A 21,317-nucleotide genomic window follows, 5' to 3' on the forward strand; every position below is an offset into this window, starting at 1 on the left:
GGTAAACATTTTCCTATTCTGTTAACTTACACATTGCGTGTACCTAAGCTAACAAAATAAATGTGCAACATGCATTGAAGTACTTTCATTGTTTTGTCGCTCTTTACAAAAGTTAAAATGTCCATGACGTTTGTGCAAACTCGCAGAATAAAGTGCAGATGTTGTTGCAGTAGCCGCATAGCTCTTGCCAGTAGCTTGTGCGTCTTCCCGTTGGCACAAGTCCATGCGTTTGTGTTATCAGTAAAGTGTATCGGGTCTTCACATATCCATTGGAGCAATCACATAATTTGAGCATCACGTAATATCAGTATATATGTGAGACCCTTCATGTATGTAGCGTGAAGGTGAGTGAGTGTAGCAGCTGAGTTGGGCATTTCATCTGTGCGGTCCTCTGGACCGTCACACACCCCCCCACCTCTGGTCTCATGCCAGCAGGTGGGAGAGGAAGTCGGCGGTGGTGTTGTCTCGTCCAGGAACGTGGCTGATGGAGAACCGGTATGGCTGCATGGACAGATACCAGCGGGTGATCCTGGCATTCGAATCACAGTGCGATCCATCCACTACAACGGTCGGTGGTCTGTCTCCAGGAGGAACTCGCGGCCCAAGAGGTAGTACCTGAAAGCGTCAAGGGCCCATTTGACCGCTAGGCACTCCTTCTCGACCGTGGAGTAGCGCACCTCCCTCGGAAACAGCTTCCGGCTGATGGAGGCCACCGGATGTCGATCACCTTGTTCACCCTGCAACAGCACAGCTCCTATGCCTGTATCAGAAGCGTCAGTCTGCAACACAAACTGCTGTTCAAAGTTAGGACAGTACAAAACAGGCTCATTACAGGCAGTCTGAATGTCTTGAAAGGCCATCCTGGCCTCCTCCGGCCATCGGACTTGCACTGGACAGTTCTTACGTGTCAGGTCTGTAAGGGCAGCCGCCCTGACAGAGAAGTTTGGCACAAATCTCCTGTACCATCCTGCCATGCCCAGGAAGGATCGCACCTGAGTCTTCGTCTGCGGCAGGGGACATTTCTGGATGGCTTCCAGCTTCTGCACCTGTGGCTTGATGACCCCTCCACCGATCACATAGCCCAGATACTCGGTCTCCTTCTTGGCAAAGGCACACTTGGCCGGATTGATGGTCAGGCCTGCAGCCTCAATCTTCTGCAGCACATCCTGCAGGTGTTGGAGATGCCCCACCCAGGATGAACTGTATACGATGATATCATCCAAGTATGCGGCCGCATAGCCATTGGTTCCCGTGAGCACCTGATCCATCAGTCTCTGAAAAGCTGCTGGGGCTCCATGCAACCGAAAAGGCATCACAGAGAACTGAAACAGGCCCCACGGGGTCCGGAAGGCGGTTAGCTCTTTGCTAGCGTCGCTCAGTGGGACCTGCCAATAACCTTTCTTGAGGTCCAAGGTCGTCACCCACCTTGCAGCGCCCAGACAGTCGATCAGCTCATCGATCCTTGGTGTCGGGTATGAGTCGAACTTGGAGACTGAATTGAGGTACCTGAAGTCGACACAGAACCTTAGGGTCCCATCCTTTTTAGGCACCAACACGACTGGACTACACCAATCGCTCTTGGATGGCTCGACGATGCCCATGGTCTTCATCTCCTCCACCTCCTCCTTCAAAGCAGCAAGGAGACGTTCAGGGATGCGGTAGCTCATGCGACGGGGAACTGCCCCCTCACACAGGGTGATGTGGTGGTCCACCAGCGTGGTGTGACCTGGCTTCTCCTGGAACAAGGCTGGATTGCAGAGACGACGGACATCAGCTTGCTGGGCAGGGGAGAGGTGACTGAGGTCGAGGGCACCCTCTGATGGTGACGGTAGGTACTGCTCCTCTACTTCATCCTCATCCTGCACACGTCGGATCATGAGCACATCAGCACTCGGGTTGGGTCTCTCACACCACTTCTTCAAGAGGTTGATGTGCAGCACCCGTCTGGAACTCTTTTTCTCTGGCTTGGCAACCTCATACGTGGTGGACCCCAGCTTGCGAATGACTTGGAAAGGACCCTGCCACTTTGCCAGCAGCTTACTGTTGTCACTGGGTAGCATCACCAGCACCTTGTCTCCAACTTGGAAATTCCTGGCTTTGGCTTTTTGGTCGTAGTGTGTCCTCTGTCGTTGTTGCGCCTGTTCAAGGTTCTCCTGAGCCAGTTCCGCCATGCTCTTCAGCTTCTCCCTCATCTTCAGCACATAGGAGAGGCTGTTCTGAGTCTGGGGAACTTGCTCTTCTCCCATCCAGGCCTCCTTCAACAGCGACAAGGGGCCACGTACATCACGTCCATAAAGCAGCTCGAACGGCGAATATCCAGTTGAGGCCTGTGGGACTTCACGATAGGCAAACAGAACATACGGGAGTGTGTACAGTTGTCCCAGTCAGTGCCAGTTTCATCCACAAACTTTTTCAACATCTGTTTGAGGGTCTGATTAAAGTGTTCAATTAATCCATCCATCTGCGGATGATAAGGGGTAGTCCGTATGCGCTTAATCCCTCACAAGTTATAGGCTTGCTTAAGGAGCTGGGACATATAAGTATTGCACCTGCCCACAACCATTACTATACAATATTCATATTACAACATTTACTGTATGAAAAGACATTCCTCAAAGTCGGCTTGATCAAGGCCTACTCTACCCGGAAAACCTAGCCATAATAAAACGTGATGTTGGTGCGGATCCAATCACGCACGGAACCAATAAACATAACTCTGTTTCTCATCGGCACCCTTTGCCCGCCTACACAGGAGCCAAACGAGACAGCAGCTGGTAAACATTTTCCTATTCTGTTAACTTACACATTGCGTGTACCTAAGCTAACAAAATAAATGTGCAACATGCATTGAAGTACTTTCATTGTTTTGTCGCTCTTTACAAAAGTTAAAATGTCCATGACGTTTGTGCAAACTCGCAGAATAAAGTGCAGATGTTGTTGCAGTAGCCGCATAGCTCTTGCCAGTAGCTTGTGCGTCTTCCCGTTGGCACAAGTCCATGCGTTTGTGTTATCAGTAAAGTGTATCGGGTCTTCACATATCCATTGGAGCAATCACATAATTTGAGCATCACGTAATATCAGTATATATGTGAGACCCTTCATGTATGTAGCGTGAAGGTGAGTGAGTGTAGCAGCTGAGTTGGGCATTTCTCCTGTGCGGTCCTCTGGACCGTCACAGACACCTTTCTCCTTAGCCAAAGCCAGAAACTCCCCTACTCTGCTTCCTCATGCAGCTCCCCCAGCACAGCCTTGGTTCTTTCAGTCCCATGCTCTTTAGGAAGCTCTGGGAGGATGTTCCCATGAAGCCTTTGCCTCAAATTTCCACAGGGTAGGTAACTGCTCCCCATTCTGCTTCTCAGCTGCCAGTTTTGTGTACTTTTCCTTCTTCCTCTCATAGGCTGCCATGGGACTGTCCGCTCTGCTATTACCACAGATCTGGATGTAGTGGACCACAGCACAATATCTGGCTGAAGAGTTGTTGAGGTGATCTCAGTTGGAAATTTGAGTCACCGATCACGGTCCACTATCAAATATTTGCTCCTCGGTGGCAGGGCAGTTCTCTTCCCTTCGGTAATGTTTTGTGTTGCATCCCCTTGTGTTACAGTGGATCAGCTGTGGTTGCGCTGGAGGGTGGTCTTTGTACTCTTCCACCCTGCTTGCCTCCAAGATCTCTGCTAGCTTCTGCAGGACTTGATCATGGTGCCAACAGTACCAGCCTTGTGCCAGTGCTGTCTTGCAACTAGACAGGATTTCCTGTAGGTTTGGATTTGTGGCGCTGCAGAGTTGGCAGTTCTCCTCGGAGCCATACCACAGGCACAGGGTATCGGGGCTTGGGAGTTGTGTCATAAGTGGACCTAATGAGGATACTCAGTCTGGCTTGATGCATCTTCCACATGTCAGTCCAACTTATGACCCAGTTGACCACACCCTCCTAGGTTGTCCAGCTTGCTTGTTATCGCTGCCTGACCACTAATTTTCTGTCCGGATAACTTCAGAGATCACAAGGCCTTTCCTCTCCTTTCTTGTGGCTTTGGACAACATCTTGGGAGCTGTTCCCCACCCCAGACCAGCTATTTCTGACTGTGTCCTGCCAACAATCATTTGGGGGCCACATTTCCGGGGCCACATCAGATGTTGGTATAAGGTGAACTGATAGCACCAAACTTCCCGAGGAGGTGACTATGATCTATCCTTCCCAGGCCTTCAGAGAGCTGTTTCAAGACTGTAGTAGCCTTATGTTTGTCAGACAGTTTGGCTGTGTACAGCCTCCCTAGGCTTCGGACAGGTTGTTCCACCAGTAACGGGATTCTTTCTCCTTCCACGCTGAAGGAGATGAGATCATTTTGGTGCCGTTCCGGATTGAGAGACTGTGAAACTTGGATGGTTTGATTTTCATCTTTGAGTTCCTCAAATATTTTTAGGAGCCATGCAGTGCAAGCTGCTGATTGAAGAAGGCTTGTTACATCATCCACATAGCTCCGCAAGGTTGGCAGCCATTGGTCTGAATGTGATATTTGTCCACACTTAATTTATAGTAAAACTATTGTGAACTTCCAAAGAAAACATGTATATGATAGGTCTGATTTACTACTTGAAAGGAATAGCATGTGGATGTAATATATTCTGTACATAGAAATATTTATATCAATAAAACTATTTAGCCATAGTCTATTTTGCATGTTAAAATGTTGTCTAACCGGATTAGTCGTCATACTGTTGAATAGAAAGAAAAACAAGTTAACAGGTTTTACGTTTAATGACCTACTCACACACCATAAGGTCACCAAGTAACTTCATATAGTTACCTGCCAAAATTTTTTGAATTGATATGAATAGAAAATTCTGCTTTTCTCAGGTGTGGCTCAAATTGCATGCCTCAAACGTTGCCTCTAATCAACTTAACTCTGCTTATCATTTAATCTATGACTGACCTGAAATTGACACCTGGTTGGGTTGGGACTGAGATGACAGCTTTCTTTCCTGGCTTTCACCATTTTCACTTTTACAGTCTGCTGCTCCCGAGGGAGCCATTATTTTAGCATGTACTCATCTTAATTGCAACAAATTATTGTAGAAACATCAATGAAACTACTTTCACAAATATTTTTAAAATGTATACTTCAGAAATCTTTGAGAATATTTGAGGTCATATTGTAAATAACAGCTATATAACTTATATATAATAATATGGTAATCCAATTTCTGACAGCAATAAAATTATCGAAAAGGGTGAGTCTTCTTGTCAGCAGTCATTAATGAGTAATGGCCATTTGTGAAATGGATGGCTGCCAACAGTATTTACTGTGAGAGAGCTCTCCCCATGAAATATGAGTATTTAATCAGAAATATATCTACAAATCTAATATCCACAAACCTGTCATGTACAGCAAACATTGCGTTTCTTGTCATTGATTGAACTTCAGCTATCTTGCTGCTCTTGTGTGCACCAGCCTAATTGAATTCAGGTCTTTAATTCCTGCTGTGAAATCCTCTTATGCTCCTGGGGCTATTTGTGAGGGTCACCATTATCACCCAGTCTTATTCTTAGAAAACATTCTCTAGCCCTGCCCATTCACGGTGTGTCTTAGACAATTGAAGGAACAAGCCACAGCAAACCATTACGAGAGGAGCTGTCAGTAACAATAAAAATACCTGGACACCTGAGAGTAACCGGTAAGGACACAATATTATTTTGCTTTTCACAATTCTTTTTTGTTGAACAAATTATGCTTTTGCACTTCATTGAAATTCAAATGAATTGATTTAATTTGTCCAACCTTGCCGTGTTTTCGAAAACAGAAACAGACCCACTATAGGGGAAATTCAGGATTTTGACATTATAACTTAACATTAACATTTATGTTAAGAATAGACCAAAATTATTCAATTGGACTGGAATTGATCATTGCTCTACTGCAGCATGCAACATGTTTAGGTTTTTCTAATTACCTTACATCAGTGTGGTTTTATTTTGTTTTGAAACAATGAAGTGAAAATATACAAACATTTATAAAAAAGAATTATGTTTTGGCAAAATATTGATATTAAATGAACAGAATATGGTGAATATGGTGAATATGGTGAAGAGTAAAGGAAATGGGGCAGGCCTCAGTGTAAGGATAATGGTGGCCATACTTTGGTGTTAATCCTTGTAGAAGGTGTTTTTGTTTGTTTGTCAGGTTGAAGGACCATTACAATGTTTCATCTCTCTTTAGATGTGAAAGAGCATACTTTAAACTGAATAAGATGAGCCAGGTGGCTTCAGATTAAAGTTTGGAGACAATACCACCCAAAGGTTGTTGCACAGTGAATATCTGTAATTCAGCATTAATCAGTTTATTCATGTACAGTGTAAGAGAAAGTTTAAAAGAATGAATATCCTTTGGCAGTAGTGTGATGGATATATTTGGTATATGGAACACTTGTATTTACTTCCAAGCAGTGGTCAACATTCTCTGCTACCTCTGGAGACTGGTGTGCGTGAAAATCCCAGGAGATCAGCAGTTTCCAAAATACAAAATAATCAAACCAACAATTATTCCATGGTCACTTACATCACATTTCTTCCCCATTCTGACATTTGGTCTGAAAAACAGCTGAACCTCTTGAGCCCATCTGCATGCTTTCATGCATTTAGTTGCTGCCACATGATTGGCTGATTCAATATTTGCATTAACAAGCTGCTGTACATGTCTATAAATCACTGAGTGTAGAAAGAACATGTTGTGACTTTCTAAAAACTGGCATGGGTTTGCCATTTGTTTTTTAATCTAATCTTAAGCAAAATAAGTGATAATTACTACATTAATTATTGACGGTATATTGATGTTATATAAATATATATTGTTGAGAAACGGAAATCCAATTATGCAAGCTAGCTGCAATGCATAGCCTACCCACTGCCTCCACAATGAGGAGTCAGCCAAGCGTAGCAGTAAAAACCAAAGTGGATAGAACCCTAATCTTCTTATACCACATCAGCCAAGATTGCATTTAGTGATGCTGACAGCTTCCTGCAGTATGTACTGTAGCCTACTGGACATTTCCTACACCCATATATCCTGTTACATAACATACAATGGGCTCCAGGATTATTGAGTATTTATTTTCCAATGTATAAATGAGTGTGCTTCATTAATGACACAATGGAATCAACCAATGGTTAGATTAGGCTAAAATGCCCTTTTTAACATTTCACAACCAAATAAAAAATGTCTTTCCACAATTATTGACACCCCTGGTTTAATACTTTGAGCAAACACCCCTGGCAAAGATGATAGCCATGAGTCTTTTCCTATAATTTGTGATTAGGTTAGAGAACACATTTGGAGGGATTCTTGAACATTCCTCCATGCAGAAATTTTCCGTGCAGTTTTGTGCTTATGTTCAAACAACAGATTCTTAATGGAATTTAAAGTCTGGAGAATGAGATGGCCATTGCTGAACATGCTTGTTTTCACTTATTTTTTTCTGTGTGGATTCATTCATTGTCAGTCATTGTCCTGCTGAGCAATCTATCTATGACCAAGTCCCAGCTTCCTAGCAGAGAAAATCAGATTTCTTTCCAAAATGTCCTGGAAGGCAGCAAAGTTAAATAATTAAACCTGTACAGAGAATAGTTTTAACCAATTTAAACTTAGCTATTATAAATATGATACATTATTTTCTTGGTATTTGCTTACTTTGGGTACATTGAGCAGTCTGTACCCTAGTGTACATGACTGCGACCCAGAAGGTTGGTGGTTCAAAACCCGGTGCAGCCACAATAAGATCCAGGGGGGTTGTATCCTGCTTAGTCTAATCAACTGTAAGTTGCTTTGGATAAAGTGTCAGCTAAATTATACATTATTATTATTATTATTATTATTATTATTATTGAATTCATGTATGCCATCTGCTTCTTGTCTCATCTGACCATAGCACTCCCTTCCAGTCATAATTTCAATGAGGTTTAACAAATGCCAGATGATTGGTTTTGTTTATTGTGCTCAGTAAGGGCTGTCTTCTTGCTTCCTTTTTTTTGCTATAGAGGTGCCATTTTATGGTTCTTTTTGAGACTTGGTGAGATGCAAGTTGCAACAAATCTCTTAAACTGTGATACCTTCTTTATAGCCTCCCTCACCATCTTCCTCACCATCTGTGGGGACAACGTGCACTTGCGTCCTCTCCCTGGCAAGTTTGCAACCATTCTATATGGTTTTTTAAATTTTTTATTATAGCCCAAGTTGCTGTGATAAGTGGTATGCTTAACCATTAATGTATTTTTTGTACCCATTACCAGACTTCTGTCTGTCAATTATCATCTGTCTATTGGCTTTTATTTGGCTTTTCCCATGCTGATGGATGAAAAAATAATGATTATTTTGCATGCTTGTTACCTTATTTTTATACCCTAGTAAACAGGAAATGATGGAATGACACAATATATTTATTTTAGACTGAGATTGTATTGCCATTTTCACTTTGTTTGACTTTACAATAATAATTGACAGTTAACTATGTTAATCACAGCTGTGGAATTAATGTCAGCTTCTTATGTCTTAATCTCTTCTCACTTCTTATATTTTCCAGGAGACTTTTAAACAAGCTGTCAAGCCCAGTTATGGGAGAGGAGGAGCTGCCAACTACCCAGACAGGTGAATATGATCTAGCATCAAAAGAATGTGGGATCAGACAGGGAGCTCTTATAAGGCACGGCTTTTTTCTTATCAGCATAGTTCAATATTGTAATTCTAGAGATGTTTGCGAAACTAGAGTGAAAAGGCCAGCCAAGCAATCAAGTCGACAAGAATTGTAAGATCAAACTTCCCTCACTCAAAAGCAATAATTTCTGTGAGCTTCCATTCCACAGTTTCACTTTTTCACCAGGTCGAAGTCAAAATCATCTGAAACGCTTTATTTATTCTCTTTCTTAAACTTTTTAAACTTGTATAATTGACTATGTGCTATTCCTGGTCTTTTATTCTTTCTGTTAAGCACTTTGAGCTGCATTCTGTATTAAAGATGCCATACAAATAAAGTTATTATTATTAAAGCTATTATTAGTGAACGGGCACTTTAAGCTGCTTTTCCTGTGTTACTCACCAACGGAGTAAATAAGAAGCGAAGCAGCCTTAAGACACTCTTTTATACCTAATTCATCAGCAGCTTGTATGTCCTGCATAATATCACGCACCAGGACCTTCCCAATGCTGTGCTACAACATTGTCAATCTACCCCTACCTGTGACCATTTTGAACTTGAAATCATCAGGTCCCAAGGGGGTGATCAATGATTGGAGGAAGTTTAAACTGGAGAGCGTGGACCAGGACTCCCTGCCCCCCAGCAAGCGAGAGCTACTCCGGCAGATGTCCACGCAGAAGCCCAAGGAGGGAGGGCAGGACAGAGGACATCGCAAGGTCAGTTGAGTCATGCACAACAGACAAACAAGATTATCACTGATGGCTTTCGTGCTTGTAAAACCATTACAGTTCAAACAAAAGTACAGGAAGGTTTAAGCTATGTTTTGCAGCACGTTTTTGATAAATGTTGGCGATGGTTAGAAGCTGAAGGCTCAGTGACTCATATATTCAGTCAGTTAACACTGCTAGATCATTGAAGATGGATAAAATGTATGATTGGTGTATGGAGGCCATATAGTATGTATCACTGGCTTTAAGAGTGTAGAAGTAAAAGTGACTTCACTGACTATGACAAGACTCCTATACCAGGCCTACATTTTAAAGCTCACTCTACCATGGTGTAGAATCCCACTATTACCAGCTTGAAATGACCAGCTACTATCTGTTTCAAAACATAGCTTGAACTGGTCAAACCATGTTGAGTATGGAACTGGTCAACCAGCTACCAGCTGTTTCAAAACCTAGCCTCAGCTGGTTTTTTTCAGCAGGGTAAGGCTATGTAAAGGTGTTCATTTGTGTGTGTCCCCACCCCCACCCCCACCCCCAAAGATGAGCACACAGGAGTACGAGCTAATCAAGGAGGAGGATGAAAAACACCTGCGAAAATACCGCAAGCAGTGCATGCAGGAGATGCGGGAGCGCCTGAGCTTCGGGCCCACGTTCGAGGGCGTACAGGAGCTGGAGAGCGGCGAGGCCTTCCTGGAGGTGATTGAGAAGGAACACCAGCTGGCCACGGTGGTGGTGCACATCTATGAGGACAGGGTGAAGGGCTGCGAAGCGCTCAATAGCTGCTTCACCTGCCTGGCAGCGGAGTACCCCTCCGTCAAGTTCTGCAAGATCAAGGCCTCCAGCACGGGCGCAGCCGACAGGTTCTCGGACGATGTCCTGCCCACCATACTGGTGTACAAATCCGGCGAGCTTCTGGGAAATTTCCTGTGTGCCACCCAGCACCTGAATGAAGAAATCTTTGCGGTCGATGTGGAGGCATTCCTTAACGAGTATGGCCTGCTACCACAGAAGGATTTTAACCCTGCAGGCGCTGAGGAGGAGGAGGCTGATGTGGAATGAATCGCTCTGTTGAGAGGGCTTTCCAGAGAATAAGTTTAATTATTCTTCCTTATAGCAAGTACAGACCGGTAGACAAATACTGTTCTCCATTAATGATTGAGAATAGTGCGAGTGATCCACCCTAAATGAGAGCAGGTCAGTCTAATATAGACCATGCATTCTGTATCGGCTTAGTGTTTTGTTGGTTTATGTAAATAGTTAATATTTTCACATGATTATAATATTGTTATCCATTTAAGCAGCTGGGTACTTTCTGAAGCATTTTAGGATATAAACCTCACTCAAGGACACAACAGTAGTGTCCATGCACAAATTTACATATGAATGCATTTATATCAGAGCTGGCGGAAGTACTGGGCAAACTGGGCATTTTCCTAGGTGCCAGACAACTGGGGGCACTGTGCAAAGCCCTATGGTTCTAACTATAGAAGGCAAGCACAAGCAAAGGCAAAGGGTTAGGAAAGCTACTTTACATACATAACATACTTTTTTACTGAAAAGTTTAGATACTGCTCAAAAGAGTAAAGTTAATCTAGCTATCTACTGCAGCATGGACTAGCCTAGCTTTGGAACATATCGCTTGATAGCTATCTCCAGTATTATCTACTGGGAAATGTTTTATTAGTATTATCTACCCAGAGCACCTGATTCTCTTCCCCCGGCCCTCAGTCACATACTCTAGGAACACAGCATACACAAAACATGAAACATTTAATCAGAAATTACAACAATTGAAATAATTTAAGGTGCGCCAGAAGTACTGTGATCCATGAGTTTATTTTGTCATTTTTTCTGGTACTCAATATTCACATGTATCAAAACTGGAAGACTGTAATATGAATGATCATATTACAGTGTTGTTGGTAATACAGAATGAATACCATCAGTCATGTAGCTGTCAGGAGGCTGTAGTCCTCCGTCATCTAATCCAGTGCCTTTATAGGCATATCCCTCTTATGGAGGGCTGTGTTGTTTCTGGTGAAAACATTTGTGCTGTTCACATTCCTACTGAAGCAATTGTCTATATGTTCTATGTTCAGTGTGACATCACACTGAATATGCATACGTATACATGCAGACAGGGGGCAAAAGATCAAGCAGAGATGATGTAACTTTAGCTAACACTAGACTACGTCCAAAAAAATTTTTTTTTTATGACTGTATTTAATCTTTAGAAAAGGGCACATACAGGGGCTGCATCCATAGTAATAATTGTAATTGGTGTCATATCTATTTTAACTGCCATTGGGAAAAACACAACTTAATACGTTAATTATTACATAATTGGCTTAATACAAATCATACATTGCAATGTAATTGATGATAAAATAATGCAGAAGAGTTAGAGGCTTAAACACCCCTATGCCCCTCTTCAATAGTTTCTGCCTCCAAGCTGCACACGCACTCTCCATTCTTTATGAACTGGAAACTCATCTATAGTGCCTAAAACAAACTGCACTTTGCAGTGTGCATTGAGAAATCTGTCCCAGTATGACTTATGAACTTAATGCTAGAGACTCTTTACAGACACTAATGCTAAACCAGATAGACCCAAACAACCAACAGTCCACATAAAGTGCATGGCCAATAAAACTTATAAAACATTGGTATTTAATAGAAATGCTTCTGCTTGATGTGCAGGTTTGTCATTGATTACCTGTTTCCAATAATTTATCAGAGAGATTTTACCCAAAAATGTTTTTTTCATAATAATCTAAATGTGGAATCACTGTTTATATTTTATTTAAATCACAGTTACCTTACCAAACACCTTACAGCCTGAATAAGAATGATTTACGTATATCATATTTCTGGCATTAATGTGGATGCCATTGAGTCATCTGAAATTCCTTTTTTTTTTCAAAATGAATGTCTATGAATTCATTGCTCAGCAATCTATTTTAAATATATTTTTGGATTATCTCCAAGAATAACAAGAATTGGTTGCAATATATGGAATGTAATATTTAAGCAGTTGCAGTGAATGGCATTACATTCTGGTAAATGGCAGGCATTTATATAGCGCCTTTATCCAAAGCGCTGTACAATTGATGCTTCTCCATTCACCCATTCATACACACACTCACGGCGATTGGCTGCCATGCAAGTCCCCGACCAGCTCGTCAGGAGCATTTGGGGGTTAGGTGTCTTGCTCAGGGACACTTCGACACAGCCCAGGCGGGGGATCGAACCGGCAACCCTCCGACTGCCAGACGACTGCTCTTACTGCCTGAGCCATGTCACCCCACCACATTCTCTATATCATATAACATATTAGGTATTTTGACTGTGTTTCCTCAAAGTGTATTCGTACACTAGAGTAGTTATTGAGCTTTACCCATTTTACGTTCAATTTTGATGGCTCCATCTTGCTTGTTTCTTTTGCATATACTGTAGGTATCTTTAGTACATTTCCCTCAGACACAGGTCTCAGCACGTGATGTCCACTGAAGCTCAACCACTTCATTGAAAAGTATATATTTCCTATTTCACACAGTGATAATATAAAGGCAGTTCTTTATTATGTTATTTAAGACAATTTCATTTGCTACTGTAGCATGTGCTCATTAATCAAGTAGCCAAGATTGTTTCTCTGTGTTTCTCTGTCTTTCTGTTTGCTGATATAACAACTAAATTAAGCATTGTGTAGTCATAGAGAGGGGCGGTTTCATCTGTCATCTGAATGCATATGATATACAGTCCGTTTTTCTATCTGTACTTTTCTGAAAATATGGAATCTAATGTAAACTGTATTGAAACATCCTGCAATAAATGTGTGTCACTAAATTAATCATATGTTTGTTTGGCATATATGTTTCAACATTTTTAAAGATAAAAACAATTTCAACCAGAGTAAACAGAATACAGCATACAACGTTGTCTCTGAATTAAATGACATACTAGAAAAATTTACTCCACATCTAGAGTGCTTTAACCTATGTGATATACCGACAGTTTCTTTATAGATGTAGTTTGTGTAGCAGGACCACACATGTTGGGCGTCCAAGCCTTATTTGGGTGTAACTCAAATGCGCCCTAGCTATCTACAAGTACATTCTTGTATAAAAATGCTGACTTAATAAAACAAAGAGTCTTTTAATAACTTTCAATTTGGTGAGTCATAAATTCAAGCAAGCAGCTGTCATATAGACTGAATGCCGGAAGCAAGGATTTGGTCAAACTTGTTTGATTCTGTAATCATCACCAACATCTGTGTGCTGGGGAAAAGGCTCCTAATACAGGCCTGGAGTTGTCCTTATTGGGTATCAGATACAATATTCCAGGAGTCATAATAGCAACAGTAATAAAGATAACACATAATATGAACCCTACAAAAATAAATAAATCATGCAAGTACCCTAATATAGGCTCCCGAATATCCCAAAATATATGCTTTGTATGGCATTGGGAATTACTTAATGTACTGTAGTAAGCCTACTAAAGTGCTTTGAATGTGTATGTTATAGTCAATTCTAGGTCCAGAACCCAAAGGCAAAGCTAGTGCAGAATATGATTTTAAAGGTTATTCTAACAACAATTTAAGAGATATTCGTATTTAAACCATTGCTGGTTCACATGTGCTTTATTCATTATCATGCTGCATATTACTCATGTACAAAGTTGCTTCAATGTCTTAATATGATTAGGTTCACTTGTCTATGAAGGTATTGCTTACCGTATTGCACACAGGAAAATGTCCATTGTTAATTAAACTCAAACAGGGTATATATGAGTCCAGCAGGGACTACAGGTACTCTGAGTTGATTTAACACTGACCATTTTACTGAGCATGACTAATAGATTCAGAGCTCCAAAAAAGTAGTAGTAACTGCATTCATCATTTTCATATGGTATCAACCACTTTATTTTCATAATACATCCATATTTTCATAATACATCCCTTCTAACAATTTGACATGAGTTTCAACCATGCCTGCCCAAGTTCAATGTTAAGTGTACATAAGGTCAGTATTTAAGCTGTTGGACTTAAGCTCTCAACTGGACTTAAGCTCTTAGTTCCTGCAACACTAGCAGGAATAGCAGTAGCAGTCTTTGAATTCAATATAAGATAATAATTGCTGAGCCAGGGAATACTGGACTAACCATATGTCCAGGAAATCCCTTAAATTAAGAGAGTGGACATTAGTGGATGACATAATGCACTAAATTAAACATGAATATGCTTCCCTGGTGGACTATCAAACTGTATTGAACACAGACCTCAGTGTCTGGTAATGTATATCAAATATTATTTTTCATGAGAATAGTGACAACATGTTATCCCTTCATTCCTTCCTGTTTTTCATAACAATTATCTTATGTTCTTTTTACGGGTATCTCCAATCATCATGCAGTTCCAGAATCGAAGCTGTAAGTTCTCCAGACTGTCAAATAGGTGGGTGCTCTTGGCCAATTCATTGTCACTTCCACTGAGTGAATTTACACCAAATGTATAGATTTCCTTTAAATACAACATGTGTGCATCCTCATGCCCTTTGCACTACCCAAAAAAAGGGGAACCTCCACCAACAATAGCAGGACCCCATACTGGCCTTTTTACTAGCACAGCCTTTTGTTCAGCCTTATCAAAGTCTTTATTAGCTCTCCGAGCCATTTCTTGTGTACTTAGGAGAGAGATTTGAGACTTGTGGGGCACTTTCCTTACCTCTTGCTCTTTCTCACCAAGTTCTTTGTCATTCTCTTTAATCTCTGTTCTGAGGGACTTTTTCATGGAAAATTGGGTTTGAATGTGCTGGGATGGCAACAATTCTAACACGTCCTTTCTATTCTAACACATTTACTTTACAATGTTATCAGGGATAGTCTCATAACAATATGTGTGTTTGAAGGTCTTTTTGTTAACAACAAAAGCATTAGATTGAATGTCACACCTTTTATTTGGGTCACTGGCGTGGCTCCTTCTACAGTAAGCCACATAAAAATAGGAACCTTTAGTTGGATTAAACATCCTTTTTTATCTTTGTTACTATGACCTGCTCTTGACTTTTCAGTGCCTGTCCCCCATTTTTATGTACTGTAATACATACTGGATCCCTCTTCCCACTCTGCCATCCCACGTCACCGGCCACTGTATTGGTGTGCTCTCCTGAGCCTTGGGAACACCAGTTCCAAATGAAAGTCTTATTCTGGCATTGTGTAATTATACAATGGGTATAATTACATTGTTCATGAAATGTTACACAATCTGCAGCCTTTTGTGCTCTTACAAAGTAGAGTTGGAGGCACGAAGAAATGAAGAAAACAACATTGGTGAACAAAGTAATTTCTAAGGATTTCTAAGCAAAACTGTTGGGTTGACAAGGAAAATTCCACTCTTGTTTTGTAAGGAGACAATCCAGTCAGGAAAGCTCTCCACACTAGGTCCAATTATCATGGTCTGTATTTCTGCAGAAAGAGCACACCTAAGTCAACTTTGATGGTAAATACTTTCATTATTGAAAGTGTAAACATGTATCAATATAGTGATAAATCACACAAAAATAATTCATTTTAAATTTAGAAAAAAAAAACAAAACCAGGAAAATTCACCTATTCACATTCACAAGTTTTCTGTATAATAAATAAAATAAAATGTTTTCTACTTCCATGTCATATATTCAGTGTGCTTTTTTCACAGAAATACTACATGGCCATTATGTATAGAATGAATGCCACATTTACCTAACAAAAATAATGCAGAAACAAAGTGCAATACAAACAACCTTCTCTCCAGCCAATGGCTGTTACCTTATTAAGAATATACCGCCAAAAACATGATTCCTAATTTGAAGTTAACTTCTGAATGACTACAATGTAGGTTTTGTGAAGTGGGTCATCTCCCCAGTATAAAAGCATGTCCTAACCAAAAGCATCTTCCAGACACATACCTCATGAGCACAAAATTACAGCACTCACTGCAACTATATATAGACATTTATAGAAGGATAGCAACTATGTTCAGCAAAATACCCACTCTGCCTTAATATCTTCATGTTTGGATTTCATACCTTAAAAGGAAAGGCCACACACTCTTAATTCCAATGAGTTACTGTATTTAATTGCCAACATTTCAAAGCAAAGCTGCCTTTGTCAGGGCTTTGACACAGCAATTAACTGGCACACATATATATGTATATCTGAGACGACACGTGCGGGACAATCAAGATCACATAAGAAATATGGCAAGTCTTAACACAAACCCAAGAAAAAGGACAGTTTGTAAAAATAGATAGTATTCAACAAAAATTCACATTCACAACATATTCCACCACACTGTTTCATACACAGGGGCAGGTTGGTGGTTCAATCCCCGGTGTAGCCACAATAAGATCCACACAGCTGTTAACCTGGGCAGCCCTTAACCTGGCATTGCTCCATGGGGGATTGTCCCCTGCTTAGTGTAATCAACTGTAAGTCGCTTTGGATAAAATCATCAGCCAAATAATACATTATTTTATAAGAACATTTTGAAAAGACAACATTCCTTTCTGTGTTAGTTCCACACTGATTTTTTTCAGTTTGCATTAAATATGCTTGATATGATTCATTGTGCCATTTCTCAGAAATTGTAATGCCCTAGTTAAACCAATACAAAACTGGTTTTCATCTGATGCAGAATGTTGAAAAAAACGATCGACTGGAATGTGCTTGATTAACAGTGACTCAGGCCATAATTATGGAATGGGTGATGTAATCAATTATAAAGCCCATCAAAACAAAGCAAGCGTTTACACATAACAGAAGAAAGGAGAGGACTCATGTCCATACAGGTCAAAGAAATGAATACCAATCATCTGATTAACAACAAGAACATGGGGCTCTGGCACTTTGTTTACAAGATTGATTTAGACAAGAGAGCCTCTGTTCATCGATACAGTCCACATTCAAATTTAGCAACAGTCACCTGTTAACTGGAATTGAAACAAATGTGCCATCCCTTGGCACAGAAGAGATGGAAAAGGTAATGGAGCAGTGTCAGGGAAGATGGAGGGTGATTCCGGCCACATTTGGCACGCCTTCACCAATGAGAAAAAGGGTAAATGAGGGAGTAGGAATGCTTGGAGCATATGATATCCATTTAAACAACAGAAATGAGTTTTTAAACAGAAGGGATTCTGCTTACACTTATAAATAATAATTTTCATCACCATCACTTGCATTCATTTGGCACTTTCCAGCTAAAGTTAGGAATAGATGTGGAACCAGAAATGTGCAGAGAATGTAGAAAAACAAGCAGGAAGAAAAATGGGAAAATTAAAAAGTATTTGTGAGACATTAAGAGGTCTATTTGATATATTTATGCAAGTTTCTTTCCACAATTAAAGGGCTATTGTTTTTCCAAATGAGTGGTGAAGACACACAATGTAAAGTGTTGCGATCAATACTATCGATAATATCATAATGCAGCATTTAGTGAAATCCCCTGAGTTAAAAAACATGAAAAATTCTAACATGCATTTTATTGTGAGCCTTGAAGGTGAACCATTATTTTATACCCAAATTATACATTCTGTGGTTCTTGACACAACAAACGTATCTAAACTAAGAAGGGAAATTATGACAAAAACAAGTTACTATTCCTGGAAATATTCAAAATTAAGCAAATTCAGCAGATGAAAACGCAAGATAAACATAAGAAATGTATTCCTGTTGGTTTGGGTAGTGACGCTCATTCAAATGGTTGTCTATGCTTTGCTCAACCACAGGTATGCTTTTGTTGCTTCAGTAGTTCAGTAGTAAATTATATTACAATATAAGAGGGTTCAAACTAAGATCAATAGTCATTTCTCAAGAAAAGAATAACACAGTGCAACCACTTCAATCAAAAACCCTGATTGACGAATGTTAATGAGTGAATACTTAGAGTGGTGTAAAAATAGTCAGTTTCATTTGGAACACATGTACGCCTACTTATAAATGTGACTATCTAATCAGCCAGTCGTGTGGCAGCAGTGCAATGCATTAAATCATGATGAGAGAGGTCAACGGAGAATGAACAGAATGGCCGGGCTGACAGAAAGGCTACGGTAACTCAGATAACCACCAGACGGATGGGCTAGAACAGCAGAAGACCATGTCAGGTGTCACTCACTCAGGTGTTTTCTCAGCCAAGAATAGAAAGCTGAGGCTGCAGTGGGCACAGGCTCACCAAAACTGGACAGTTCAACACAGGAAAAGCGTAGCCTGGACTGATGAATCTCGATTTCTGCTGAGGCATACAGATGGTAGGGTCAGAATTTGGCACCAACAGCATGAATCCATGGACCCAACCTGCCTTGGGTCAAGAGTCCAGGCTGGTGGTGGTGTAATGGTATGTAACACTTTGGGCCTGTTAATACTAACCAATCATCACTTGAATTCTGCAGCCTATTTCAGCATCGTTACTGGCCATGTGCATCCCTTCATGGCCACAATGTACCCATCTTTCAATGGTCACTTCCAGTATGATAATTCACCATGTCACAAAGCAAAAGTTGTCTCAAACTGGTTTCATGAACATGACAATGAGTTCAATGTTCTTCAGTGGCCTTCCCAGTCACCAGATCTGTATCCACTGAAACACTTTTGGCATGTGGTAGAATGGGAGATTCACAGCATGAATGTGAACCTGACAAATCTGCAGAAATTCCATGGAACAGAAACTCAAATGTTTTCAACATCTTGTGAAATCCATGCGATGAAGAATTGAAGCTGTTTTCAGAGTAAAGGGAGGCCCTACCCAGGATTAGTAATGTGCTCAGTCAGTGTCGGTAGACAGGTCATAGTAAGTTTTACCCTATAATATTTATCCCCTGAAGGTACTGAATGGCTTTGATTGCTTTTTCCTCCCATCTAGTCAAATTTCAAAGGGATTAATTATATTTTATCACACGACATGTGCGTTTGAACTGGTTTTGAAAAACTGTAATGGTATATGGTAACTATGAAACAAGAATAAATAACTAAAATGGGTGTGCCTGAAACTGAAAGGAGACCCAAAGGGTTGCAAATCATCACATACACTCTCTTACATTTTATATACGCCCCCATGCATTTCAAAACGACAAATGTAACATTTTGTTACATATGTTCAGATTTTTACATTACATGATGAACTGCCAATATATTTGTTGGGGGGAGGGGCGGATATGCCTGAACCCCGACAAATCCCCAAATGAGGAACAAAATACACTCATGAGTCAGTCATGAGTATCGCTTGTAGGACAACCTGAAAATAAGATATCCAGACTCGGATGATGTTGATAGGTCACAGACATCAGGAAGTCATGGCATGCAAAGGATATGCAACCAAATACAAAACATGACATTTTATTTGTCTCAAACATTGTAATGGGGGACTACATATAAAAAGTGCTGTAATTACTACACGGTGAAACCAAAATGTATAAAATGCCTTTTACAAAAAAGCTCTGAGTCCGCGCTTTGACCACTTATAAATGTTTTATTACAAACAATAATAAACAAACAATTATACAACAATAAATAAAACTTTTGAACAGTAGTGTATATAAAGATCCTAAGAAATCAAATATTAAGATATCAATCTTTTTTATTTTTGTATAGCTTTTGTATATAATGAAACAACAAAGTTCCCATATAGTCTTGTTGATGGTGGACTTGGGGACCTTGCTGCTAACTTAAGCAACAGAGTGATTTACATTTCACCAATCAGTGGTACATCTTTTTAGCAGGTTGCCAAGAAAAATTAACTGACCATTACAGTACAGACATTCTATCAACTTTGCTGCTCTCTTATTTAGAAATGATGTATTTTACATCAAATCATTAACTCTAATTATTAATTATATATAAACGGATTGGAGAGGGTCGAATAGCTTGGTTTTAAGGCCCAGTAAAAGTGATCTAAGAATCATTACCGCCATCTAGTGTTTCAATACATTGATAACCTGGAGCCTTACGTAAACGTAATTTAAACCGTTTTTTTTTTTTTCTTAAAGTAAGAGATACAAGTATAAGATCTGATGGAAAGGAGGACATCCAGCTACACTATATTAAATTAATACAACACCATACTGAGTTAGCAAACCATCTGGTCATGTGTTAAAGACGTGCAGACTTTTAGAGAGGAATTTCACCAAAAAATGTCTTCTTTATTTAAAAAATTATCTATACCGTATTTGCATCAGTTTAGCGTCAAGATTTTAGAACCTTAGTCACTGGGGAGGTTTGTGTGGTACATTTTTGGCATGGCTGGCAGGTCTGCGCATGAGCACTCTGTCCTGATACATTTTCTGGTGCCTAACATCCTTCTTTGTTTTTTTTCTTCCTGGGTCATCTGCCCCAGCCCTTTCCCCGAGCTCTTGGACCATTGGACTGCAGCAGCCCTGCTCCTCTTTTTGTTCATTCCCACGCATGAACATCCTGGAGCTACAGATTCATCCCCCTCCCCTCTGAACTGCATGTGGACTTTCAAGATTACCTGCTAGTTTAATACCTGAAGTGTTACCATCTTAACCTATATGCCAGTAGAGGATGAGCATCCCAGTATAGCCGGGTTCCTCAAGATTTCTTCCCATCTGGGAGTTTTTTCTCTCCAATGTTTGAGGGTTTTTCTCCTACTAGGGAGTCATTTACCTTATATGCTATTTGGGGGCTTAGTGCTTCTTCCCTTCTGTAAAGTGTCTTTGTGACAGTCTACTATGAAAATTGCTATACAAATAAAATGGAATTGAATTTCAGAATTTTTTTTATATTCTGTACATGAGCATGCACAACCAAACATCAAAGCGATATTTACAGGTGACCATGTCATTTTAGAGGTGGGGAAGTGCATGTATTACAAAAAATAAAACAATATGTCAAGTGTTGCTTTTTCCACTTTTATAT

General features: G+C 40.4%; 1 protein-coding gene across 1 annotated transcript; it reads left to right on the forward strand.

The window, feature by feature from the left end:
* Positions 1-8,602: 8,602 nt before the first annotated feature.
* On the forward strand, positions 8,603-10,469 carry pdcb (phosducin b). Its single transcript, XM_061238919.1, has 3 exons — positions 8,603-8,636; positions 9,253-9,398; positions 9,951-10,469. The coding sequence occupies exons 1-3, from the start codon at positions 8,603-8,605 to the stop codon at positions 10,467-10,469; spliced, it is 699 nt and encodes a 232-aa protein (XP_061094903.1).
* Positions 10,470-21,317: the final 10,848 nt, after the last annotated feature.

The sequence above is a fragment of the Conger conger genome, chromosome 4 (assembly GCF_963514075.1).
Source record: "Conger conger chromosome 4, fConCon1.1, whole genome shotgun sequence".
NCBI classification, from domain to species: domain Eukaryota; kingdom Metazoa; phylum Chordata; class Actinopteri; order Anguilliformes; family Congridae; genus Conger; species Conger conger.